A 27,612-nucleotide genomic window follows, 5' to 3' on the forward strand; every position below is an offset into this window, starting at 1 on the left:
TTCTTCCCTATCCCAAAAAATGCCAAATATATTAGTAAAACACACATTCTAGTTGTGGAAAGGTACAGAATTCTTTAACAGAGCGGGAATGTCTACATACAACAGTATTTCCCCCCTGTGTACAAATGAGGCAGCTCTGTAGGCACCCATGTCTGTGTGTACTGAAATGTTTGACAGGTAAAGGATTCACTCTGGGGGCTCTAACGTGTGCATCAAAATGACTATTTCAGTTGAATCATTCAGGAGGCCGCCATCTGAAATTTCCGCACGCCTTGGATCCGCATCCACAGATTCCACCCAGGCATGCGGTCTCTTCACAGAACATCAAAGCCACGCTGTGTTGATGACATGTTAAGTTTAATAGACCCAAGAGGAAGGAAGCTTTCACATGGCACTTCGCCTTTGCTTCTAGCTGCTTAGAATTCCACTTTAAGGCCACCTGAGACCAGGTGTCACATTCTTCGAGTGTCTCTTAACGAACACTCGTTGTATCGATAAATTGAATAAATGAAGAGGTGCGGAATCTCAGAGTCCTGGGACTCCCCTGAGTGACGACTGCTCAATTGAGTTGTTTGAATGGAGCGCTAATGATGAAAGGCAGCTTTTCTATCCTTCCGTCTCTCTCTCTCTCTCCTAGACGGGACAAACTAGAAGATGTAAAGGACGGGTTGGTTCTGTGTCTGACAGAACAGATATCTGATAAGTGACACATTTGTAGTTCTTTAAGAGTGACTGCCTTAATTACTGTCAACCGTGGACAGATGAAGAATCAGATGAGAAATTAGCATTCTGTTTAACTCTCCAGGGAGAAAGAGAGGGAGAGGCAGCAAAACAGAGACAGAATCTAAAGGAATACATTTACATTGATTTAGCGCTGCTGTGCCTCTAATTAGTTCACGAGTGGGAACTTTCGGTCTGCCCATTTAATTGATTCAAGTGTTTATGATTGCGCCTGTCCATGTGATGTCTACACTGATAGGGAGTAATTTGATGTTTAGTTGATGTTGGTCATCTTATTTCTTTCTCGTTCAACATTGGATTTTCCCATTTTCCCAATTATTCACAAGAACCCAGAAATAAATAAATCAACAAAGAAAGACCTTGTGGACAGATATATTCAGCAAGATGTGCTACAGGCTAATGTCATATATAAAATGTGAATCTGAGGTTTACACACTTTGATAGTAAAAAAAATAAAAAATAAATGTAATGGTTGAAGGCCGGGCCGCACAAATTCCTGCATTCTATGACCACTCTCTCCTTATTTTTGTAGGCCGTCATTGTAAATAAGAATTTTGTTCTTAACTGACTTGCCTAGGTTGGGGGGGGCAGAACCGAGTTTGGGATACCCTGGTGTAAAGTGTAAATAGAAGGGAGAATGTTGTAACCCTTACTAGCTAACATTGTCATTAAAAGGGTCACTGCTCTGTACCACTCTCTACCGTGGAGAAAGATAAAGTAGCACTAGTCTGAGGTGGCACCTCAACAGTACACATAGAGAGAGTCAGAGGGATAAGAAACAGTGGTGTTTATTAGTTGCACAGTTACCGTCAGCCCTGAGACGTTGTGACCGTGCGTTGGATAGTAAGAGGGGGTGATGACAGACAGATCGGGCAATGCCAGCCAATCAGGAGACAGGAGAAGACTAAGCCTTCTGGGAACCTCTCTGTCACACTGCAGCCGTCACAACTGTCACCCCTAATTAAGAGCTCTCTGCAAATATCTGCATGGCTTTAATGGGAATTATATGCGACACCACCATTTATTCTCACTGTCTGACTGGCAAGTTAACGCTCTCCTTCCCTTTTCCCACTTATTCTCTCAACTTCCCTCTGTCTCTCTGCAAGACTCTGTCTCTCTCTTAGATGCACATGCACACACAAACAAATGTCTAAACTACTTGCGACATAGATAGTTTGGTCATCAGTCAGAATAGCGAGAATAGGATTGCTGTTCACAGGCTTTCCTTTAGGGGGCACTACAGGCGATCATACAGGGCAGTGACCAGGATGGATACTTCCTCACAGGGGCGTCTAATGTCTTTGATAAACGCTACATGATTGAAGTGATATTCAAAGACAGTATAGAGTACGAGAAAAATGAAATCCCAGAGAAGCACAGGAATCCCTGAATCATCTCTGTTTTGTGCGAAGCCATTTCATTTTGATGATGCATCCTTTTTTCATTCAACCTCTTTGTTCCTTTTGTTCAACATCGGGGAAATGGCAACAAAAGTATATGCTTTGTTTGACTCCACCTAATTTGAAGTGTTGTCTTGCTGTGATCTTTCCTGCTGTATGCTTGTCTGTCTTCAAAGAGCTGACAGAAAAGATATCTCTGGTTTTGATGATAGAGAAATTCAGATTCTAGCATAGGGCATTTATTACAAACAAAGTGACAGAGAGGGGTGGAGGTAGAGAGAGGGGTGGAGGTAGAGAGATAGAGAGATAGAGAGAGAGAGAGAGAGAGAGACTGAACAGACTGAAATAAAATAACAACTGGGCGATATTCAAAGCTCAAGTTTTGCCAGCCTTCAAAGTTTTCCGTCCTCACACAAAGTAAAATAACAACCTTACATGAAAGAATGCGAGCATATAAAAACATGCCAGTTTAGTGCCACTGGAAAACAAAATGAATTCTTGAGATATTGTTTTAAATAGTCATAGTGGAGGTATGGCTGGAGAAGGAGCTGCACTGAGCTCAGGTTTAATATCTCTCAAGTGAGAGCCACTGACAGCCACAGTCGTACACAGTTATCCCTGATCCCATAAAGAACAGCTGTGTCTGCTGCTCTGCACCCAGGGTACTCCATTATGGATCGGAAGCTGAATGGGAAATGAACAAAGCACAGTACCAGGGCACTGAAATATGGATTTTAGTTTCTGCTCCCCCTCCTTCGTTACCCCCTCTCCTCTCTCTCCCCTCTGTTCCCTCTCTGCCCCCGCTCTCTCTCCCTCTCTCTCCCTCCATCCTTCCCTGAACAGGTACCACAGAGAGGAGCTCCATCAATATAAATGAGCAGTAGTAGCCACCTGACAAGGAGGTATTCCTGGTCTGCTATTGACATTCCCACTCAGGCATTCTACTCCATTCTACTCCACACACAATGTCCTATTGAGCTAAATCCTCTCATCCCACAGAGCAACTTGGCCTAATCCTCTACTGCAATAATTGGCCAAATATCCATTACTTCATCTCAGTGAAAAGTTATGTGAAGAATACGTGAAAGATCTGTGGGGACATGATGCATAGGTCTACCTCTTTGTGTGTTCAACTTGTCTCCCTAAGAGATGCTTTGATCGAGGCTAAGAGAAGAGAAGAAACGCCCCCAAAATACAGCAACGTAAATGTATCGTCACAAACACCAGATAGGTGCAGTGAAATATGTTGTTTTACAGGGTCAGCCATAGTAGTACGGCGTCCCTGGAACAAATTGGGGTTAAGCACTTTCCCAATGCAAACACCATCACATTAAAGACAGGCTCTGAGCTTGAGAGTAACCTCGTTGCAAACACCATCACATTAAAGACAGGCTCTGAGCTTGAGAGAAACCTCGTTGCAAACACCATCACATTAAAGACAGGCTCTGAGCTTGAGAGTAACCTCGTTGCAAACACCATCACATTAAAGACAGGCTCTGAGCTTGAGAGTAACCTCGTTGCAAACACCATCACATTAAAGACAGGCTCTGAGCTTGAGTAAGCAAACACCATCACATTAAAGACAGGCTCTGAGCTTGAGAGTAACCTCGTTGCAAACACCATCACATTAAAGACAGGCTCATTAAAGACAGCTTGAGCTTGAGAGTAACCTCTTGAGAGTAACCTCTGTTGCAGCTTGCAAACACCATCACATTAAAGACAGGCAAACACCATCACATTAAAGACAGGCTCTGAGCTTGAGAGTAACCTCGTTGCAAACACCATCACATTAAAGACAGGCTCTGAGCTTGAGAGTAACCTCGTTGCAAACACCATCACATTAAAGACAGGCTCTGAGCTTGAGAGAAACCTCGTTGCAAACAATCAAACAGATTTCTTGTTGCAAACACATCACATTAAAGACACATTTGCAAACACCCCATTAAAGACACCTGGTCTTCCTCATTAAAGAAGCTTATTCTCACATTAAAGAAATGGGTGGCAAACACCATTTAAAGACAGGCCTTGAGAGTAATTGCAAACACCATCACATTAAAGACAGGCTCTGAGCTTGAGAGTAAGGCAAACACCATCACATTAAAGACACTGACACGGACACACATATGCACGCAAGCGCATGCACACAAACATACCATTACCCTGACGGAGGTGCAGAACGTGGAGTAGAGGGGATAATTGGAAAGAGTACAAATATGAATGGAAATTAAAAGCAGACGAACAACCCCAATTATTACATTAGCCGGCCAATTTAGATCAAAGATCAGAGAAGCCAGCAAGAACTTTGTTGAAATAGACCAGTGGCCTCTCTGCATTAACAATCATCCCCATCCAGGAAGAATAGAGTAGAAACAGACACACATTCTGCCTGCAGGTCAGACTGCAGTATAAAGCCAGCCACATTCCCGTGCTCTCCAGGCTGAATGGATGAGGCAGAGGGCAACACTGCTTTTTTCTCTCTCCACAACATAAAGACAGAGGGCCCTGGAGACAGATGACTCGTTAAATGGCTGCTTTCTTCCCGGTCCCTGAGGTTTCTTAACACAAGGACAATAGGCAGATCCCAGGAGACGGCCGTACAGGGAAACACACTATGTATAATTAGAGTAAAGATGTGGCTGCTGCTGTTTGGTGGGGGAGGAGGAGGAAGAAGGGGAAGAGGAGTGTGTGTGTGTGGGGGGGCAGGTTGAGTTTGTGCTGCTGTTTGGAGGGGGAGGAGGAGGAAGAAGGGGAAGAGGAGTGTGTGTGTGGGGGGGGGCAGGTTGAGTTTGTGCTGCTGTTTGGAGGGGGAGGAGGAGGAAGAAGGGGAAGAGGAGTGTGTGTGTGTGGGGGGGGCAGGTTGAGTTTGTGCTGCTGTTTGGAGGGGGAGGAGGAGGAAGAAGGGGAAGAGGAGTGTGTGTGTGGGGGGGGGGGCAGGTTGAGTTTGTGCTGCTGTTTGGAGGGGAGGAGGAAGAAGAAGGGGAAGAGGAGTGTGTGTGTTTGGGGGGGGGGGGGGCAGGTTGAGTTTGTGCTGCTGCTGCAGTTTTCCTCCACCGCTGCTTGCTAACCTCTCTCCCTTCTATTGCCCAATCTACTTCCACGACTCAATTTGCTCCCTCTAGCCTATTCCTGGGAGACCTGCAGAATGCACCAACACTTCCACTCCGGCCAATCACCAACACCCTGAGGCTACATTGGCGCCCTATTGGCAAGCTGTGGGCAGCCAAAGCCTGGCGAATCAGGTGGAGCCAGGAGCTGAATGGATTTTTTGGTTTGGCTGTGGGAGGTGCAAGGCCTGCCAATGAGGGCTCAGGAGTGGCATTGTGTGTCTCCGAGGGAGGCTGCCAGAGGGGTCAAGGCTGAGGACTGCAGGCTGACAGTTATTTAGTGAGGGGCAGAGCTCTCTGTCAGTCAGTGGAGGCAATGCCTTTGTACAGCTAGGTCCGCAGTAATGGGACTGTCACCCTCTAATTGTCCAACTGGGATGCTGCAAATACAGGCACAAGCACTTAGGACACACACGTGCGGGCGCAAGCGGACACACACACACACACACACATACGCACATCCTATACAAGTTTCCTAATGCATTTTAATGTTCAGTTTTGAATAAGAACTAGCAGTAACATAGAGACAGTATGCTAGACTAAAATAACAGTGGAATATGAATGTATTAATAAACCAATAAAGTGTTCCTATCTGGTTCTAAATAAACAGCATTACCACAGAGATGATTCTCTCCCACAAATACACCAACTCCAGCTGCTGAACTGAACACCAGGTTTATTGAGTCGAGAGACAACCGGGTGTAATTTACTGCCAAAACGGGTTCCTGGAAGTGGTGCACAGTTGTGTACAACGTCATCCATTTCTCATGATATGTTACGTCCCGCAAAGACGTACATTTTTGTTTTCTGTCTCAGTCTGTGTAGCCCAGGTATCTGTTGCTGTCTGGACCAAAAGAGTACAACATGTTGTCGCCGTAGCATTTGATTGATTGGTGCCAGCAAGCATTTGGCCGGTTTGGATTTGGCTTCAGACCACTCAAATCACTTCCTTTGCAAAACATCATTTTCAGAAAAACTTCTCAGTTTCTGGTCTGCTTGTGTTGATGTCCTGCAGTAGCTAGCTTGTGTTGATGTCCTGCAGTAGCTAGTTTGTGTTGATGTCCTGCAGTAGCGAGCTTGTGTTGATGTCCTGCAGTAGCTAGCTTGCTAAATCGTCCCTTTCCTAAGCCATGGATGGAGAAGGAGATTTGGACTTGTGGATTTTGATGGCGATTCTGATCTAACCATAAATTAATATGTTGTGCCACTGGCCTGAGACGATTGAAGTTCAATATGTACCCCAGTAGGTTCACATTAACTAGCTAGCTAACGTAGCTGGTTCATTGTTGCCCATGGGAGGAAGTTAGGCTAGCAAGCATTTTAGCTAGGTAGCCTATGACAACAAAAACTGCAAGTGTACTGTATGACAGAGCCATAGACCCGTTTTGCCAACATGAAAGAGAGGAGGATGCCATTGGCGGTCGACTAGTCTACAAGCAGGATGAAGGTATTCGGCGCATGTGACAAAAAAACATTTGATTTGTAATATGGCTTTTTTACTGTCTTTCCAGGGCTTCCTCAGTGATTTTACCCAAGCACAGACACTGAACTTGATAACTCCATAACACCTACCCTGAGGCGAGGTCTCATATTATGCATCATTGGTTGTCTTCAGTAAAGGAACAACATGAGCCTAGTCTGATTGGTGTCTGCCTCATTGTTCTTGACATGGTGAAAAGAATGTAATACATTTCCAAAGGACACAGTCCAGATTACAGCTCCAACCCACTTCAGAGTGGGCGTTCGCCTTCACATACCAGGACTTCAATCAAAGGCCCTCTCAGTCCATTCTTCTGCTTTGCCAAGGACTGTGTTTTTACAACCTTACCTCCTATTTTCATCCCTTCTTTTATCACGATTTTGTTCTTTGGTGTGTCTGTCTGACTGGCAGTCAGTGGTGAGGTTTGGTGGGGAGGACAGAGCGAAGCAGAGAGGCTCATCTTACCCCGTTTGGACTGGTTTCCATCAGATGTGGCTCATTGGGTCCAGTCTTAGGTGCTGGAGGAGACAGTTGAGATGCGACTGCCACAAATGGCCTGAAACTAATGCTGCTCTCTCTCACCTCACAGATTTACTATGCTCTTCAAATGGCTTATATCTCCCTCTCTCCTCCTATCTCAACTGTCCCCTTTTCTCCCTTTCATTTCTCTGCTCCCTCTATCTGCTATCTATTTAGGCCTAGCTGTATTTCAATCTATATTCCTCTTCCCTCTGTCATGAGCAAAAATGTATTTGACAGTGAAGGCATCGGAAGCATATTGCATTCTACCACAATGGTAAACCCTTGCCACCAAAGCAACACTTCTTGAGATTGATCATGAATGAATTGCAGAGAAAACCTCTCTGCAGAGGAATGCTGGGGCTGTTAGTTTCACTCTGATAATTTCCCCTCTGTTCATAAGGGAAAGGGGTTTACTCAATGTGTCATGCAGTAATCTCCCTTATAAACGTGTTTAATAAGTCATGTTTCCAACAATTGTTTACAGACAAATTATTTCACTTATAATTCACTGTATCACAATTCCAGTGGGGTCAGAAGTGTACATACACTAAGTTGACTGTGCCTTAAACAGCTAGGAAAATTCCAGAAAATTATGTCATGGCTTTAGAAGCTTCTGATAGGCTAATTGACATAATTTGAGTCAATTGGAGGTGTACCTGTGGATGTATTTCAAGGCCTACCTTCAAACTCAGTGTCTCTTTGCTTGACATCATGTGCAAATCACAAGAAACCAGCCAAGACCTCAGAAAAAAAAATTGTAGACCTCCACAAGTCTGGTTCATCCTTGGAAGCAATTTCCAAATGCCTGAAGGTACCACGTTCATCTGTACAAACAATCGTACACAAGTATAAACACCTTGGGACCACGCAGCCTTCATACTGCTCAGGAAAGACCCCATTAAACCCCTACAACTCATCCAGAACGCCGCAGCCCGTCTGGTGTTCAACCTTCCCAAGTTCTCTCACGTCACCCCGCTCCTCCGCTCTCTCCACTGGCTTCCAGTTGAAGCTCGCATCCGCTACAAGACCATGGTGCTTGCCTACGGAGCTGTGAGGGGAACGGCACCTCAGTACCTCCAGGCTCTGATCAGGCCCTACACCCAAACAAGGGCACTGCGTTCATCCACCTCTGGCCTGCTCGCCTCCCTACCACTGAGGAAGTACAGTTCCCGCTCAGCCCAGTCAAAACTGTTCGCTGCTCTGGCCCCCCGATGGTGGAACAAACTCCCTCACGACGCCAGGACAGCGGAGTCAATCACCACCTTCCGGAGACACCGGAAACCCCACCTCTTTAAGGAATACCTAGGATAGGATAAGTAATCCTTCTCACCCACCCCCCTTAAGTTTTAGATGCACTATTGTAAAGTGACTGTTCCACTGGATGTCATAAGGTGAATGCACCAATTTGTAAGTCGCTCTGGATAAGAGCGTCTGCTAAATGACTTAAATGTAAATGTAAATGAAAGAGATGCGTTCTGTCTCCTAGAGATGAACATACTTTGGTGCGAAAAGTGTAAATCAATCCCAGAACAACAGCAAAGGACCTTCTGAAGATGCTGGAGGAAACGGGTACAAAAGTATCAATATCCACAGCAATATCGACATAACCTGAAAGGCCGCTCAACATGGAAGTAGCCACTGCTCCAAAACCGCCATAAAAAATCCAGACTACGGTTTGCAACTGCACATGGGGACAAAGATCATAGTTTTTGGAGAAATGTCCTCTGGTCTAACGAAACAAAAATAGAACTGTTTGGCCATAATGACCACCGTTATGTCTGAAGGAAAAAATGTGGCTAAATGGCTTAAGGACAACAAAGTCAAGGTATTGGAGTGGCCATCGCAAAGCCCTGACATTAATCCTATAGAAAATGTGTGGGCAGAACTGAAAAGGCGTGTGAGCAAGGAGGCCTATACAAACCTGACTCAGTTACACCAGCTCTGTCAGGAGGAATGGGCCAAAATTTACCTAACTTATTGTGGGAAGGTTGTGGAAGGCTACCCAAAATGTTTGACCATAATTTAAAGGCAATGCTACCAAATACTAATTGAGTGTATGTAAACTTCTGATCCACTGGTAATGTGATGAAAGAAATAAAAGCTGAAATAAATCATCCTCTCTACTATTATTCTGACATTTCACATTCTTAAAATAAAGTGGCGATCCTAACTGACCTAAATAAAGTGGCGATCCTAACTGACCTAAGACAGGGAATTTGTACTAGGATTAAATGTCAGGAATGTGTTTAAATGTATTTGGCTAAGGTGTATGTAAACTTCCGACTTCAACTATACATTTTTTTAAAAGGCACATGTAGCCTACATATCAATGCATACACACAAACTATCTAGGTCAAATGGTGGTGGTGGGGGTGGTGGTGGTGGTGGGTGGCGGAGTTAGGGGTGGTGGTGGGTTGTGGCGATGGTGGTGGTGGGTTGTGGTGATGGGTGATGGGTGATGGCGGTGGTGAGTGGTGGGTGGTGTAGGTGGTGGTGGGTTGTGGTGGTGATGGGTGATGGTGGTGATGGCGGTGGTGAGTGGTGGGTGGTGATGGTGGGTTGTGGTGGTGATGGGTAATGGTGGTGATGGCGGTGGTGAGTGGTGGGTGGTGATGGTGGGTTGTGGTGGTGATGGGTAATGGTGGTGATGGCGGTGGTGAGTGGTGAAGGTGGTGTAGGTAGTGGTGGGTTGTGGTGGTGATGGGTGATGGTGGTGATGGTGGTGGTGAGTGGTGGGTGGTGGTGGTCATGGGTGGTGGTGGTGATGGGTGATGGCGGTGGTGGGTGGTGAAGGTGGTGGTGGGTGGTGAAGGTGGTGGTGGGTGGTGAAGGTGGTGGTGGGTGGTGATGGTGGAGGTAGGTGAGGATAATAAGGATATGGCCGGAGCCAGACATCCCTGGAAAGAGCAGTAAAATCAGATGATTAAAGTGGACATCAGACTCCCTCCACTCCAAGCCAGAGCACTAATGGACTAATGGACTTAAACCAGAGAACAGTCCCTAATTGGAAACCAACTGGCTGATCATGAATGTTGTGTGTTTATTGTTTATTATCCAGACTCTGTTTTGAATGTAATTGGGGTTAAACAAATCACAAACAATAACTCAGGCACATCTGCCTCCTGCAGCCTCATATTACATGTGTTGATGGAAACATACATCTTCTCCATGTGTTCAACTAAATCAAACTGGCCAACCTGGTGAAGGTTTCTCAGATGAAAACTGGGAATTACTTTAAGTTGTGAACCCTGGTGAATCTGGCTGTTTGGGACTGTCTCACCTCATAAAAAAGCTAGAGAGATAGTCGGAGAGTTTCTAAAGCTCTGGACGTATGGGGGACTCAGTGTACTGTCAGTGTGCTGCTGTAGCCACAGAGGTTGTTCTCGGTCACCTCTAACGGTATTTTCACACTTGGTCCCTCTTTCAGACAATTTTTATGCAGTGAGAACACTCCAAAGGAACTCAGACCCTTCAAAAGAGCCCCCAATGCGAATCGAACTGAAGTGGTTTGAGTTCAGTTCGCTTGAATTCCTCAGTCCGGTTCCCTTTTTAGGGCAATGTGAACACAAAGCTCCCCAGGCTTGGGGACTGCAACATCGTTTCTCCTCCATTAACCCTCAAATTGGTCCCACGAAAGAGAAAAGATGATAATGTTCAGGTTTGCAGAAAAACCTTTTTTGGATATTGATTAGAGATTGTCAAGCATGCACAGAAATGTCCAAATATGTGTTAATTTTTTGTTCATATTATTAGTTTGCAATATGTGATCTACAGGCTAAAAGCAGTTTATTTGATAGTGGGGTTTGAATAGTGTGAGAAGACACCAACATATTGGGTGAGAATCACAACATAGGTCTTAAAGGGGCAGTAGCCTACGTTGGGAGTACAATATCCAATTTAATTTGTAGTTTTTCTTCTGCTATTTATTCTGTTACCAATAATATTGACGTACATGTTAATAGTATCTTCTGATTACAATTATTATGTCAAATCTTTTAACTAAATATAATCTATTAGCTTCCAAAATGTAAGTACACTTCAAGAAAAAAGGTTTCCAAAAGGCTCCGCATAGGAGAACCCTTTTGGTTCCAGGTAGAATCATTTTTGGATTCAGGTTGAACCCTTTTAGGTTCCATATAGAACCCTCTGTGCAAACCTAAAAGCATTCTACCTGGAACCAAAGGGGTTTGACCTCTTAAAAGGGAACCTTTTCGGTTCTAGATAGCAATTTTTTACTAAGTGTGTAGGTATATCTAGCTGTTCTGGTGTAATGGCTTGCCCTGTACTTTGTAAAAACCCAGAGTACATTGAGTGAATGTTGGAAAAATATCCTTTATCCTTTCTAAACATAGAAATGTGAATGCAAAGAGGACACATACCACAAAATAGAGTCTTAATTCAAATGCAAGGGCAGTGTGAATACAAAGAGAACAGAGTTATTTTACCCCAGAGTTCACTTTAAAGAGGACTGAGATCGGTTATTTTAAAGAGGACTATATGTGAAAACCCCCTAAGACGAGAGATAAAGAACTAAATCCCTTCTGCTCTCTTCACTGGCTAGGTGTCACAATGGAACGGCCCAGTCAGCCAAGCGGTGTTGCAGCGAGAAGAGGGCATTTAATACCGCACTGGGCCACAGATGTGATGCACACACCCCCCATGGTTAAGGAACATAACTATTTTACTACAGCTAAAGGCTATAACCGAAGCTTGCACACACACACACACACACGCACACACACACACACACACACACACACACACACACACACACACACACACACACACACACACACACACACACACACACACACACACACACACACACACACACACACACACACACACACACACACACACACACACACACACACACACACACACACACACACACACACACACGAACCGCCGGGGTGTCAGTAAACCCAACCATCTGACGCTGAATATGAAGGAGATGAAAGGAGATGAAGGGGTGTTCATTTCTCCAGCAGGGTGGTACAATCCTACGCCTCCCCTCATCCACCCTGCTCCTGTAGTCTGTGTGTTTGTGTGGGTGAGTGAATGAGTGTTTTTTTGCTTTGGTGGAAAATCTGCCCTCTTGCCGACTCGTTGGTGAAAGACGATTTCAGTAATCCGGGAGTGTAAGCCGCGCGATACAAATGGGCGTTAGGGAGCTCTGTGGTGGCCCTGAGAAAGCTATCTCTGGCCTGGACGTCTGAACAGAGGCAGCACACAGTTTCCAGGAGCATCCTGGAACCATGGAGCTAACAGAACTAACCACACTGGCAGAGCTGCCATATAATGCCAACAGGAATGGAGATGGTTTGTCACTTCTAAGACAGTTACCTGGTGAAGCAGTGCCGTGTGTGTGTCCATCTGTCTGTATCCTCTTGTCTGTGTGTCTGGATTTCTGTCTGTGTAGAGTTTAAAGGCGTACCAGACCAATCACGTGGCGCTGCATCACCACTCAAATCATTCTCTTTACCTGCTGAAGGACCTTGATAGAAACTACCAGTGTGGTGTTCTGTTTTCAGCCCTTCATAGTGATTGTATGAGATCTATTCTACCCTTCTCTTCAGTTGCCTAGGTGAGTGACCCTTAGACAAACGTGGGATGTCTGGCTTTAAGATGTCTTTGGCTTTGGCTCAAATAAAAGTATTTTTACTTATGATCCGCGGGAGTGAAAACAGAGCAAGTTCGAGTTGTTGTTATCAGATTTGACGATGAACTCATTTCTAGTTTACAACACAGGCATAAGCGACTACCAATTGAGAATAGGATATATACAGTAGCTTTTTAACATTTAAAAAAGACAACTTCGACTTAACTGTACATCAGTAGTTCTTGATAAGTGTGATAACTGTCACTCACTCTGACAAGCATTTGTGGGAAGGGTCCTCTAGAGTTTTCGGGCACATTGATTGGTGGGATGACCCAGTCTCGCTTCTGTCGTCTCAGACCATTGGCAGAAGAGCTTCTTTGATGTTTCCGTGGAAACTTGATAACCCTGGGATTAGAGTCCCAGGCCCTTGCAATCATATCCTCCACCCCAATCTGAAAAGACAAGAAATCAACACATATTGTACATTAGCTGACCTACAGTAATCAACAATAACTTGAGAGCCAACTACACAATGTAAAGTCTCAATAGAAAGGAGTGGTGTCAATGAATTATGAGTTCATCCGTCATGAAAATCAACCTTGTCAGATGACAATGAACATAATAAAACATATTTTCACTGTTTCTTGAAGATAATACAACAATGAATGAAAATAAAAAGGTTTCCAATTCAAATACAATCCATGCTTTTGACTCTTCACCTTAACGCACTTGGCAAATCACCGAAGAGGACCCAGTCTTAGCATGAATTTCAGGTATTAGTCCTGCAGAAAGCTTACCAATTGCCTCTGCAGTCCACAGAGGTTGACTTCTATGTCTTTATCCAGCAAAAATCTTCTCAGTCTGAAAAATCGCAGTTGGATGTCTCCAACTTGACCTTCTGAGTCTCAGAACTATGCTGCTCCATGTGACGCATTCTGTGACATATCCCCCTGAAAGAGGCCTTACTCCAAATGAAAATGGATTGATGAAATCACTTCAATAACAGCAAGATCAGAATGTTAGGAGGACCAACAGTCATCCTGCAGTGTGTGAGATCATTGGCGATTCACTGCTATTATAAGCAAAGACTAGTTTCCCAGAGCATGAGGCCTAGTGGTTAGAGCGTTGGACTAGTAACTGAAAGGTTGCAAGTTCAAATCTCAGAGCTGACAGGGTACAAATCTGTCGTTCTGGCCCTGAACAGGCAGTTAACCCACTGTTCCTAGGCTGTCATTGAAAATAAGAATTTGTTCTTAACTGACTTGCCTAGTTAAATAAAGGTAAAACATAATAATTAAAAAAATGTACGCATGTAAATGTTGTTAGATAAAAGAGGAGAATAAAAAAATATATATTTTTAATTATACTGAACAAAAATGATAAAACTCAACATGCAACAATTTAAATGATTCTACTGAGTTACAGATCATAGGAGTAAATCAGTCAATTTAAATTCATTAGGTCCTAATCTATGGATTTTGCATACACGGACGGGAGCAGTTCTGGTTGGGGCTGGGAGGGCAAAGGCCAAGCACACACACTGGGGAGCCAGGCCCAGCCAATCAAAATGAGTTTTCCACCACAAAAGAGCTTTATTACAGACAGAAATACTACAGAAATACTACAGTTTCATCAGCTGTCCGGGTGGCAGGTCTCAGATGATCCCACAGGTGAGGAAGCTGGATGTGGAGGTGCTGGGCTGGCGTGGTTACACCTGGTCTGCGGTTGTGAGGTCAGTTGGATGTACTAACAAATTCTCTAAAATGACGTTGGAGGCGGCTTATGGTAGAGAAAGTAACATTAAATTCTCTGGCAACAGCTATGGTGGACATTCCTGCAGTAAGCATGCCAATTGGGGCGGCAGGTAGCCTAATGATTAGAGCATTGGACCAGGAACAAAAAGGTTGCTGGATCGAATCCCCGAGCTGACAAGGTAAAAATCTGTCAATCTCTCCTTGAACAAGGCAGTTAACCCACTGTTCCCCGGTAGTCCATCATTGTAAATAATAATTTGTTCTGACTTGCCTAGTTAAAAAAAGGTTACATTTAAAAAATAAATAATTGCACGCTCCCACAAAACTTAAGACATCTGTGGCAGTGTTGTGTGACAAAACTCCACATTTTTGAGTGGCCTTTTACTTTCCCCAGCACAAGGTGCACCTGTGTAATGACCATGCTGTTTAGTCAGATTCTTGATATGCCACACCTGTCAGATGGATGGATTATCTTTTTTGGGATCTTTTATTTCAGATCATGAAACATGGGACCAAGACTTTATATCTTGCGTTCATATTTTTGTTCAGTATACATTACACTTGACCTAATCTTAATCCCTCATTTGTTTTTTGGGATTTTTTTCTTTCATGTTTTATCTCTTCATATTAACAGGTACATCGCACACTGGTGTAAACACATTGTAAATCTGTCCCTATGTGTTTATAAGACATACTGCATACATTGGTAGACCTCTGGGAAGTGTATATGGTATCTAACCAGGGAGGGTTGCTGTGTCCTCATGCCTGAGATGGTAGTGTTTGTGTGACCCAGTGATCCTGCTGTTTCTCCTGCTCCCCACAAACAGAGACATGCATGCTGCTGTAGACTTGAAGCCAAGCAGAAATCCTTCTGTTAAACCTACTCAGAGGACACGCACACACCCAACTCAAACTTGAATCACCGGCGGGCAGGTCAGCTTATCTATACACATACGGGTTGTCAGACAGATGCAAGCTAAACCTGAGCAAACATACTGTATATTCCCCCCCCTTTGTTTTAATTCTTCACGGCTTAGTGGATTTGACTACAGGGCTTTACAGCAGGCCTCCTGATAGCAGCAGTGATGAAGGTAGCCGGGCAGGAGAGAGAGGGGAGAGGGGGGAGAGTGAGGGATAGGGGACCAGATGTGGTGCCCAGATAAGATAACTCTCGCTTCAGCTCCGCTCATCCACAACACTCACAGGTACCAGCACAGGGGCAGTGGTGCGAGATGCGAGCGTGCCATTACTTTCATGGGTGGCAGGTGGAGGTAGTGTGTGCGCGTGCATGCGTGAATTCGTGTGTTTGACATAAACAAAGAGAAAGGAAATAGGGGGAAGAGAAAAACAGAGAAAAAAGACAAATAAAATGTGAGATCCTATATTGATAGAAAGCAGAGAGGGTGGAGTTGATATGTAAAGATGCTGCTATGTGAGGATGAGTAAGGATGGTACCCATGATGCTCCAAGGCTTCCCTGCCTCTTGCATAGAACCTCTGTTTCTACCCCATGTGCTCCCTCCCTGATAAAGTCCTTATCGGCACCTCCGATATCTGTTGAATAACTCACACAGTACTGCTGCTCGCCATCATTATCAAAACCTTAGTCTGCTGACGAATGCAGGACATCAGGGCCGCTGATAATGGGGTCGATGCATCTGATCGCTGTTGCATTGGCAAACTCCCACATTCCTCCAAACGCGGTGCCAGGCATCCACAACAGAGCAAAGAGCCTGTCTATGGATGATACCACTGCAGTGTATCCACGTGACTCACACTCCAAACGGCATGGCAAATTATAGCCCTGCGAAGCTGGCACAATGACAAACATCACCACAATTAGAAAGAAAAAAGGGGAAACTGGAACAGGCTCTTTGTGCTGTGAGAAAGGTATGTTGAGTGTGTGTGTGTGTGTGTGTGTGCGCGTGCAAGCAGGGATCTTGGAGTGTGAAATCAGTCCCAGAACCACCCGGAGCTCCCTAGGCCCAGAGCTAGCGGGCTGGCCAGCTGGCTGCTCTCTCCTCCCAGCCAGGCTGCATGTCACTGGGGCATCAGTCAGCCCCGCAGCCCTGGAGCTGACATCTGGAGGTTGTCATTCTGAAGAGCAGGAGGCAACACTAAACAGGGCCTTTCAATTACACAATATCAAGTATGTGCTCGTTTCCCATCCTCCATTCACTGTTGATCTTGAGCTGTTCTATCGCTCCTTCATTCTCCCACGCTTATTCTCTCCCCGACGAGGCCTGATCAGAGCAGTGGTCCGTGCTGAACAGGGGGGGGGGGGGCGACGGGCAGGACAATCAAGAGAAGATAGGTATCCCAAATCTGAGCTCTTATAGAATCAAGGGAATTAAAGAAGGCTGCTATGACTATTGATACATTCCTCTTGTGGATGTAGAACTGGGCTTGCAATCACAACATAGACTAGTCATCATGACCTTCACTCTCAGACCCTGAATTGCCACCTCACCGACCAATAAGACCCTAGGTCCTAAACCCCTCCCCGCTACTGTACGGGTCTCTGCTCACTAATCTAACACATACAGGTATTCTGGTGAAGGGGGATAAAAGTAAGACTCAGTGTACTGGTGCATAACGGACTCTCTGCCTCTAAGCTGCAGGAGAAGGTAGACCAGAGCAGCATGATGTAGGGCACCATAGCCTGAGTACCTGGCAGCCAGAGTGACACTACTAATGCCTCATACTCTTAAACAGGAGGTAGACAAACTATGTTCACATATATAAATGTGCATCCGATATAAACAGATACGCTCTAATGCACACACCAACACATACCAGGCACTATGCACAGTTCATCGAGGAAGAGGTAAATCAAGCCAACTATTAATATAACATAATAACAGGAGTCCAATGAGTCCCTGTACACGTCTGCTCTGAAACGTAATATATGCAATTACCTGGTAATGGAGCCGTCTATCTTTTAAATCACCTAATATCTTTTGGCTGGTTAAGCACCTTTTAAAATTGTACTGTTGTCATTGCATGTTGATTATATTTTTGTGTAATCTGATTGTTCTTCCCTCTCCCTTTCAACACTATTGACTCAGAGATAGTGGCTCAGATGACACAGAGTGGCTCAGATGACACAGAGTGGCTCAGATGACACAACTCCGCCACAGCATTTCACACATTTCAATGTCTGTGCCCTCACAACATTCCTCTGTTTCAGTCAATACTTTTATAACCTCAATCTGCTCCTCACTGAGTAGGAGACATCTATTTTTGAAACTGGGAGCAAGCAATTCTGTATTATCGTTCCGTATACAATAATCTTTTAATCAATACTACAGAACCCTCAAACTCACCTCTGGACCTCGAAGCCAGTTCCACTCATTTCGTTTTTTCATTGTTCCCCTCTCAGCAGGGACTGATTTAGACCTAGGACACCAGGTGGGTGTAATTCATTATCAGGAAGAACAGAAAACCAGCAGGCTCCGGACAACAGCATCCCCAAATGAAATGAGAAAACAGTTGGGGTAGACTGCTGGGGAAGAATGCTGTTCCACAGTGGCTTTGTTGTTGTTGGTGAATTTGAGTTTAATTGCTTTACCTCTCCAAAGGAAACAGAAGAGGGAGGAGGGAGGGTGGACAGGACATTAGGATGGCCAGGGATGTGAGGACAGGACATTAGGAGGGCCAGGGATGTGAGGACAGGACATTAGGAGGGCCAGGGATGTGAGGGCAGGACATTAGGATGGGCCAGGGATGTGAGGACAGGACATTGAGGATGGAGGTGAGGACATTAGGAGGGCCAGGGATGTGAGGACAGGACATTAAGAGGGCCAGGGATGTGAGGACAGGACATTAGGAGGGCCGGCCATGGAGATGTGAGGACAGGACATTAGGAGGGCCAGGGATGTGAGGGCAGGACATTAGGTGGGCCAGGGATGTGAGGACAGGACATTAGGAGGGCCAGGGATGTGAGGACAGGACATTAGGAGGGCCAGGGATGTGAGGACAGGACATTAAGAGGGCCAGGGATGTGAGGACAGGACATTAGGAGGGCCAGGGATGTGAGGACAGGACATTAAGAGGGCCAGGGATGTGAGGACAGGACATTAGGAGGGCCAGGGATGTGAGGACAGGACATTAGGAGGGCCAGGGATGTGAGGACAGGACATTAAGAGGGCCAGGGATGTGAGGACAGGACATTAGGAGGGCCAGGGATGTGAGGACAGGACATTAGGAGGGCCAGGGATGTGAGGACAGGACATTAGGAGGGCCAGGGATGTGAGGACAGGACATTAGGAGGGCCAGGGATGTGAGGACAGGACATTAAGAGGGCCAGGGATGTGAGGACAGGACATTAGGAGGGCCAGGGATGTGAGGACAGGACATTAGGAGGGCCAGGGATGTGAGGACAGGACATTAAGAGGGCCAGGGATGTGAGGACAGGACATTAGGAGGGCCAGGGATGTGAGGACAGGACATTAGGAGGGCCAGGGATGTGAGGACAGGACATTAGGAGGGCCAGGGATGTGAGGACAGGACATTAGGAGGGCCAGGGATGTGAGGACAGGACATTAGGACTGCCAGGGATGTGAGGACAGGACATTAGGAGGGCCAGGGATGTGAGGACAGGACATTAGGAGGGCCAGGGATGTGAGGACAGGACATTAGGAGGGCCAGGGATGTGAGGACAGGACATTAAGAGGGCCAGGGATGTGAGGACAGGACATTAGGAGGGCCAGGGATGTGAGGACAGGACATTAGGAGGGCCAGGGATGTGAGGACAGGACATTAGGAGGGCCAGGGATGTGAGGACAGGACATTAAGGGGGCCAGGGATGTGAGGACAGGACATTAGGACGGCCAGGGATGTGAGGGCAGGACATTAGGAGGGCCAGGGATGTGAGGACAGGACATTAGGATGGCCAGGGATGTGAGGACAGGACATTAGGACGGCCATGGAGGTGAGGACATGACATTAGGAGGGCCAGGGATGTGAGGACAGGACATTAAGAGGGCCAGGGATGTGAGGGCAGGACATTAGGTGGGCCAGGGATGTGAGGACAGGACATTAGGACGGCCAGGGATGTGAGGGCAGGACATTAGGAGGGCCAGGGATGTGAGGACAGGACATTAGGAGGGCCAGGGATGTGAGGACAGGACATTAGGACGGCCATGGAGGTGAGGACAGGACATTAGGAGGGCCAGGGATGTGAGGGCAGGACATTAGGTGGGCCAGGGATGTGAGGACAGGACATTAGGAGGGCCAGGGATGTGAGGACAGGACATTAGGAGGGCCAGGGATGTGAGGACAGGACATTAAGAGGGCCAGGGATGTGAGGACAGGACATTAGGAGGGCCAGGGATGTGAGGACAGGACATTAAGAGGGCCAGGGATGTGAGGACAGGACATTAGGAGGGCCAGGGATGTGAGGACAGGACATTAGGAGGGCCAGGGATGTGAGGACAGAACATTAAGAGGGCCAGGGATGTGAGGACAGGACATTAGGAGGGCCAGGGATGTGAGGACAGGACATTAGGAGGGCCAGGGATGTGAGGACAGGACATTAGGAGGGCCAGGGATGTGAGGACAGGACATTAAGAGGGCCAGGGATGTGAGGACAGGACATTAGGAGGGCCAGGGATGTGAGGACAGGACATTAGGAGGGCCAGGGATGTGAGGACAGGACATTAAGAGGGCCAGGGATGTGAGGACAGGACATTAGGAGGGCCAGGGCTGTGAGGACAGGACATTAGGAGGGCCAGGGATGTGAGGACAGGACATTAGGAGGGCCAGGGATGTGAGGACAGGACATTAGGAGGGCCAGAGATGTGAGGACAGGACATTAAGAGGGCCAGGGATGTGAGGACAGGACATTAGGAGGGCCAGGGATGTGAGGACAGGACATTAGGAGGGCCAGGGATGTGAGGACAGGACATTAAGAGGGCCAGGGATGTGAGGACAGGACATTAGGAGGGCCAGGGCTGTGAGGACAGGACATTAGGAGGGCCAGGGATGTGAGGACAGGACATTAGGAGGGCCAGGGATGTGAGGACAGGACATTAGGAGGGCCAGGGATGTGAGGACAGGACATTAAGAGGGCCAGGGATGTGAGGACAGGACATTAGGAGGGCCAGGGATGTGAGGACAGGACATTAGGAGGGCCAGGGATGTGAGGACAGGACATTAGGAGGGCCAGGGATGTGAGGACAGGACATTAGGAGGGCCAGGGATGTGAGGACAGGACATTAGGAGGGCCAGGGATGTGAGGACAGGACATTAGGAGGGCCAGGGATGTGAGGACAGGACATTAGGACTGCCAGTGATGTGAGGACAGGACATTAGGAGGGCCAGGGATGTGAGGACAGGACATTAGGAGGGCCAGGGATGTGAGGACAGGACATTAGGAGGGCCAGGGATGTGAGGACAGGACATTAGGAGGGCCAGGGATGTGAGGACAGGACATTAAGAGGGCCAGGGATGTGAGGACAGGACATTAGGAGGGCCAGGGATGTGAGGACAGGACATTAAGAGGGCCAGGGATGTGAGGACAGGACATCAGGAGGGCCAGGGCTGTGAGGACAGGACATTAGGAGGGCCAGGGATGTGAGGACAGGACATTAGGAGGGCCAGGGATGTGAGGACAGGACATTAGGAGGGCCAGGGATGTGAGGACAGGACATTAAGAGGGCCAGGGATGTGAGGACAGGACATTAGGAGGGCCAGGGATGTGAGGACAGGACATTAGGAGGGCCAGGGATGTGAGGACAGGACATTAGGAGGGCCAGGGATGTGAGGACAGGACATTAGGAGGGCCAGGGATGTGAGGACAGGACATTAGGACTGCCAGGGATGTGAGGACAGGACATTAGGAGGGCCAGGGATGTGAGGACAGGACATTAGGAGGGCCAGGGATGTGAGGACAGGACATTAGGAGGGCCAGGGATGTGAGGACAGGACATTAGGAGGGCCAGGGATGTGAGGACAGGACATTAGGAGGGCCAGGGATGTGAGGACAGGACATTAGGAGGGCCAGGGATGTGAGGACAGGACATTAGGAGGGCCAGGGATGTGAGGACAGGACATTAGGAGGGCCAGGGATGTGAGGACAGGACATTAAGAGGGCCAGGGATGTGAGGACAGGACATTAGGAGGGCCAGGGATGTGAGGACAGGACATTAGGAGGGCCAGGGATGTGAGGACAGGACATTAGGAGGGCCAGGGATGTGAGGACAGGACATTAGGAGGGCCAGGGATGTGAGGACAGGACATTAGGACTGCCAGGGATGTGAGGACAGGACATTAGGAGGGCCAGGGATGTGAGGACAGGACATTAGGACTGCCAGTGATGTGAGGACAGGACATTAGGAGGGCCAGGGATGTGAGGACAGGACATTAGGAGGGCCAGGGATGTGAGGACAGGACATTAGGAGGGCCAGGGATGTGAGGACAGGACATTAGGAGGGCCAGGGATGTGAGGACAGGACATTAAGAGGGCCAGGGATGTGAGGACAGGACATTAGGAGGGCCAGGGATGTGAGGACAGGACATTAAGAGGGCCAGGGATGTGAGGACAGGACATCAGGAGGGCCAGGGCTGTGAGGACAGGACATTAGGAGGGCCAGGGATGTGAGGACAGGACATTAGGAGGGCCAGGGATGTGAGGACAGGACATTAGGAGGGCCAGGGATGTGAGGACAGGACATTAAGAGGGCCAGGGATGTGAGGACAGGACAGGGATTAGGACAGGGCCAGGGATGTGAGGACAGGACATTAGGAGGGCCAGGGATGTGAGGACAGGACATTAGGAGGGCCAGGGATGTGAGGACAGGACATTAGGACTGCCAGGGATGTGAGGACAGGACATTAGGAGGGCCAGGGATGTGAGGACAGGACATTAGGAGGGCCAGGGATGTGAGGACAGGACATTAGGAGGGCCAGGGATGTGAGGACAGGACATTAAGAGGGCCAGGGATGTGAGGACAGGACATTAGGAGGGCCAGGGATGTGAGGACAGGACATTAGGAGGGCCAGGGATGTGAGGACAGGACATTAGGAGGGCCAGGGATGTGAGGACAGGACATTAGGAGGGCCAGGGATGTGAGGACAGGACATTAAGAGGGCCAGGGATGTGAGGACAGGACATTAGGAGGGCCAGGGATGTGAGGACAGGACATTAGGAGGGCCAGGGATGTGAGGACAGGACATTAGGAGGGCCAGGGATGTGAGGACAGGACATTAGGAGGGCCAGGGATGTGAGGACAGGACATTAGGACTGCCAGGGATGTGAGGACAGGACATTAGGAGGGCCAGGGATGTGAGGACAGGACATTAGGACTGCCAGGGACATGCACGGCGCTACACCGGGGCTAGGACGGCTATAGCCCTGTCACAAATCTGTGTAGCCCCAGTAAGGCCCCCTCAAACGTTTTAGTATTTTAACATAAAGAAATATGAAAAAGTTCATAACCAGCCATTTTGTTCCCAATCAGATCCCTGGCTGCGTGAGTGTGTACCCTATGACGTGTGTGTGTGTGTGTGTGTTTGTGGTGGTGGTGGGAGGGGAGTCTGGTGTGTGTGCTCGCGCACGTTAGGCTATGTTATGTAAGCTAACTTCTAGCTAGCTAGTTGACATACATTTACATTTACATTTAAGTTATTTAGCAGACGCTCTTATCCAGAGCGACTTACAAATTGGTGCATTCACCTTGTGACATCCAGTGGAACAGCCACTTTACAATAGTGCATCTAAATCTTTTAAGGGGGGGTGAGAAGGATTACTTTATCCTATCCTAGGTATTCCTTAAAGAGGTGGGGTTTCAGGTGTCTCCGGAAGGTGGTGATTGACTCCGCTGTCCTGGCGTCGTGAGGGAGTTTGTTCCACCATTGGGGGGCCAGAGCAGCGAACAGTTTTGACTGGGCTGAGCGGGAACTGTACTTCCTCAGTGGTAGGGATGCGAGCAAGCCAGAGGTGGATGAACGCAGTGCCCTTGTTTGGGTGTAGGGCCTGATCAGAGCCTGGAGGTACTGAGGTGCCGTTCCCCTCACAGCTCCGTAGGCAAGCACCATGGTCTTGTAGCGGATGCGAGCTTCAACTGGAAGCCAGTGGAGAGAGCGGAGGAGCGGGGTGACGTGAGAGAACTTGGGAAGGTTGAACACCAGACGGGCTGCGGCGTTCTGGATGAGTTGTAGGGGGTTGATGGCACAGGCAGGGAGCCCAGCCAACAGCGAGTTGCAGTAATCCTCCCCGTGCACGTAGAGCAGGTGCAGCTTCATGTCGGCGAAGGTGGGGGTGATGGCCTGACAGCGACCACACTTGATCTGGAGCTCCACCGGGTCCTCGCGCTCCTCCTGGCCCTGCTCGTCCCCCTGGTCTGGAGACATCACCCCCTCCACAGGCGCGTCGTCTTCATGTTGGCTGATGGATGGCTCCACAGTCAGGATAACAATCTTGCCCAGTTGCAATGGACCGTTTTCTGACCAAGAGAAGAGTGCGGGTAGGAATTGAAAATCCAAACCCTGTCTCCGAGGGGGCCAAAGAAGAAGAGGAAGATAAGAAAGATGAGTCGGCGAGAGAAACCCGTGAGCCACGACGTGAGGGAGCACCAGAGAAGTTTGTCGCTGCTAGCTGCTCCACAGCCACCGTTAGCTGCACTGTTAGCACAGCCACCGCTCCCTCTGAGTTAAGCCAGTCACCTGTTGAAGAACCAAGGCGCCCTCTTCTTCGGCGTTATCCAGCCACAAAAGTTGGACATCAGGATCGCTACTTCAATCGTAGATGGTACGAGGATTACAAATGGTTGTAATATTCCATTTCAAAGGACCGTGCTTTCTGCTTTGCATGCGGCCACTTGCAGCGTCCAGGAAACCATGGTGGAGAGAAGGCGGCATTTACCCACGATGGCTACCAGAACTGGAAGAAGGCCACACGTTCGTTCAAGTGACAGCGTGGAATGAGTGGACTATTTAGAAAGAGTCTGGCTCAACAATATGCAACACTCTAAGTGATGGACATTCTAAACTAGTCAGAGAAAAGAGAGTATATGAGAGCAGTTGTGGAGTCATTGCGTTACACTGCCATACCAAGGACTTTCACAGAGAGGAGTCATTGCGTTACACTGCCATACCAGGGACTTTCACAGAGAGGAGACATTGCGTTACACTGCCATACCAGGGACTTTCACAGAGAGGAGACATTGCGTTACACTGCCATACCAGGGACTTTCACAGAGAGGAGTCATTGCGTTACACTGCCATACCAGGGACTTTCACAGAGAGGAGACATTGCGTTACACTGCCATACCAGGGACTTTCACAGAGAGGAGTCATTGCGTTACACTGCCATACCAGGGACTTTCACAGAGAGGAGTCATTGCGTTACACTGCCATACCAGGGACTTTCACAGAGAGGAGACATTGCGTTACACTGCCATACCAGGGACTTTCACAGCGAGGAGACATTGCGTTACACTGCCATACCAGGGACTTTCACAGAGAGGAGACATTGCGTTACACTGCCATACCAGGGACTTTCACAGAGAGGAGTCATTGCGTTACACTGCCATACCAGGGACTTTCACAGAGAGGAGACATTGTGTTACACTGCCATACCAGGGACTTTCACAGAGAGGAGACATTGCGTTACACTGCCATACCAGGGACTTTCACAGAGAGGAGACATTGCCTTACACTGCCATACCAGGGACTTTCACAGAGAGGAGACATAGAAAACGACACGGCTGTCAACCTGGGAAACTTCCTTGAACTTTTACAGTTCATAGGCAAATTCGCCAAAACAGTTGCACAAGAAAATCTCAGATGATACTCGAAAATCTTAGTACACGGATCATGAAATGCAGAATGAAATACTGGGCAAACCAGTATTTTTGTTATTGACCAAATACTTATTTCCACCATAATAATTTGCAAATAAATTCATTAAAAATCCTACAATGTGATTTTCTGGATTTTTTCCCTGTTTTTGTCTGTCATAGTTGAAGTGTACCTATGATGAAAATTACAGGCCTCTCTCATCTTTTTAAGTGGGAGAACTTGCACAATTGGTGACTGACTAAATACTTTTTTGCCCCACTGTATCTAGGGCCTACAAGTACTTTATTTTGCAATAGAAATATAATCACTAAGATTGTGAAGACAGCCAGTTCATTTTACAAGTGTGTGCACAGTTGACAGGCATAGGCTGAATGCATTGCATTTCTCGTTGTGGCTGCACTTATGATATTAATAATGTCATTTCTGACGTCGTGTTAGCTATTTCTGATTTTATTGAAGAAATGAGAACTTCCTTATAAATAAGTCATGAAAATCAACAATTCTCTTAGCACCCCCACATATTGGTCAAGCCCTCCCTTAGTCCCAGGAGAGAAAACATCCTGGCGCCGTGCCTGGACAGGGATGTGAGGACAGGACATTAGGAGGGCCAGGTGTGTGAGGACAGGACATTAGAATGGCCCTGTATATGAGGACAGGACATTAGGAGGGCCCTGTATAGGAGGACAGGACAGGGATCTTCTAGGCGGCAGGGTAGCCTAGTGGTTAGAGCGTTGGACTAATAACCGAAAGGTTGCAAGTTCAAATCCCCGAACTGACAAGGTACAAATCTGTCATTCTGCCCCTGAACAGGCAGTTAACCCACTGTTCCCAGGCCGTCATTGAAAATAAGAATTTGTTCTTAACTGACTTGCCTGGTTAAATAAAGGTTAAAAAAAGGCCACATCTGTGAGCCCCTGCCTGTCTGCAGTGCTGTTTGGGTCACACGGTAGTAGGAGGAGGAAACCCTAATGCCATCGGGAAGGACACACACACATACATGCATGCTCTCTCTCTACCCTTCAGTAACCATTCACCTAGCTTTTCTTGGAATTAGAGACTGACCAAATACAGTGGCTAACCGACATCAAATAGCCATGGGTTGTAAAGGGTTAACATGTGTTGTAAAGGGTTAACATGGGTTGTAAAAGGGTTGACATGGGTTTAGGGTTTGACATGGGTTTAGGGTTGACATGGTTTTAGGGTTGTAAAGGGTTAACATGGGTTTAGGGTTGACATGGGTTTAGGGTTGTAAAGGGTTAACATGGGTTTAGGGTTAACATGGGTTTAGGGTTGACATGGGTTTAGGGTTGTAAAGGGTTAACATGGGTTTAGGGTTAACATGGGTTTAGGGTTGTAAAGGGTTAACATGGGTTTAGGGTTGTAAAGGGTTAACATGGCTTTAGGATTGACATGGGTTTAGGGTTGTAAAGGGTTAACATGGGTTTAGGGTTGTAAAGGGTTAACATGGCATGGCTTTGTTAAGGGTTAACATGGGTTTAGGGTTGTAAAGGGTTAACATGGGTTTGGGTTTAAAGGGTTAACATGGGTTTATGATTGTAAAGGGTTAACATGGCTTTAGGGTTGTAAAGGGTTAACATGGGTTTATGGTTGTTTAACAAGTTGTAAAGGGTTAACATGGGTTTAGGATTGTAAAGGGTTAACATGGGTTTAGGGTTGTAAAGGGTTAACATGGCTTTAGGGTTGTTAACATGGGTTTAGGGTTGGGTTAACATGGGTTTAGGGTTGTAAAGGGTTAACATGGGTTTAGGGTTGTAAAGGGTTAACATGGCTTTAGGGTTGTAAAGGGTTAACATGGGTTTAGGGTTGTAAAGGGTTAACATGGGTTTAGGATTGTAAAGGGTTAACATGGCTTTAGGGTTTAAATGGGTTTAGGGTTGTAAAGGGTTAACATGGGTTTAGGGTTGTAAAGGGTTAACATGGCTTTAGGGTTGTAAAGGGTTAACATGGGTTTAGGGTTGTAAAGGGTTAACATGGGTTTAGGGTTGACATGGGTTTAGGGTTGTAAAGGGTTAACATGGGTTTAGGGTTGTTTAGGGTTGTAAAGGGTTAACATGGGTTTAGGGTTGTTTAGGATTGTAAAGGGTTAACATGGGTTTAGGATTGTAAAGGGTTAACATGGGTTTAGGATTGTAAAGGGTTAACATGGGTTTAGGATTGTAAAGGGTTAACATGGGTTTAGGATTGTA

The 27,612-nt window shown here is 47.2% G+C and overlaps 1 protein-coding gene across 3 annotated transcripts in view; it reads right to left on the bottom strand.

The window, feature by feature from the left end:
• Positions 1 to 27,612, bottom strand: part of LOC124031458 (cadherin-4-like) — a 258,408-nt gene that overhangs the window by 59,581 nt on the left and 171,215 nt on the right. For all 3 annotated transcript variants that reach the window (XM_046342698.1, XM_046342697.1, XM_046342696.1), the window contains one exon: positions 13,119 to 13,301. In XM_046342698.1, the coding sequence (XP_046198654.1) occupies positions 13,119 to 13,301 (183 nt within the window). The remainder of the gene's footprint in view (positions 1 to 13,118; positions 13,302 to 27,612) is intronic.

The sequence above is a fragment of the Oncorhynchus gorbuscha genome, linkage group LG03 (assembly GCF_021184085.1).
Source record: "Oncorhynchus gorbuscha isolate QuinsamMale2020 ecotype Even-year linkage group LG03, OgorEven_v1.0, whole genome shotgun sequence".
NCBI lineage: Eukaryota > Metazoa > Chordata > Actinopteri > Salmoniformes > Salmonidae > Oncorhynchus > Oncorhynchus gorbuscha.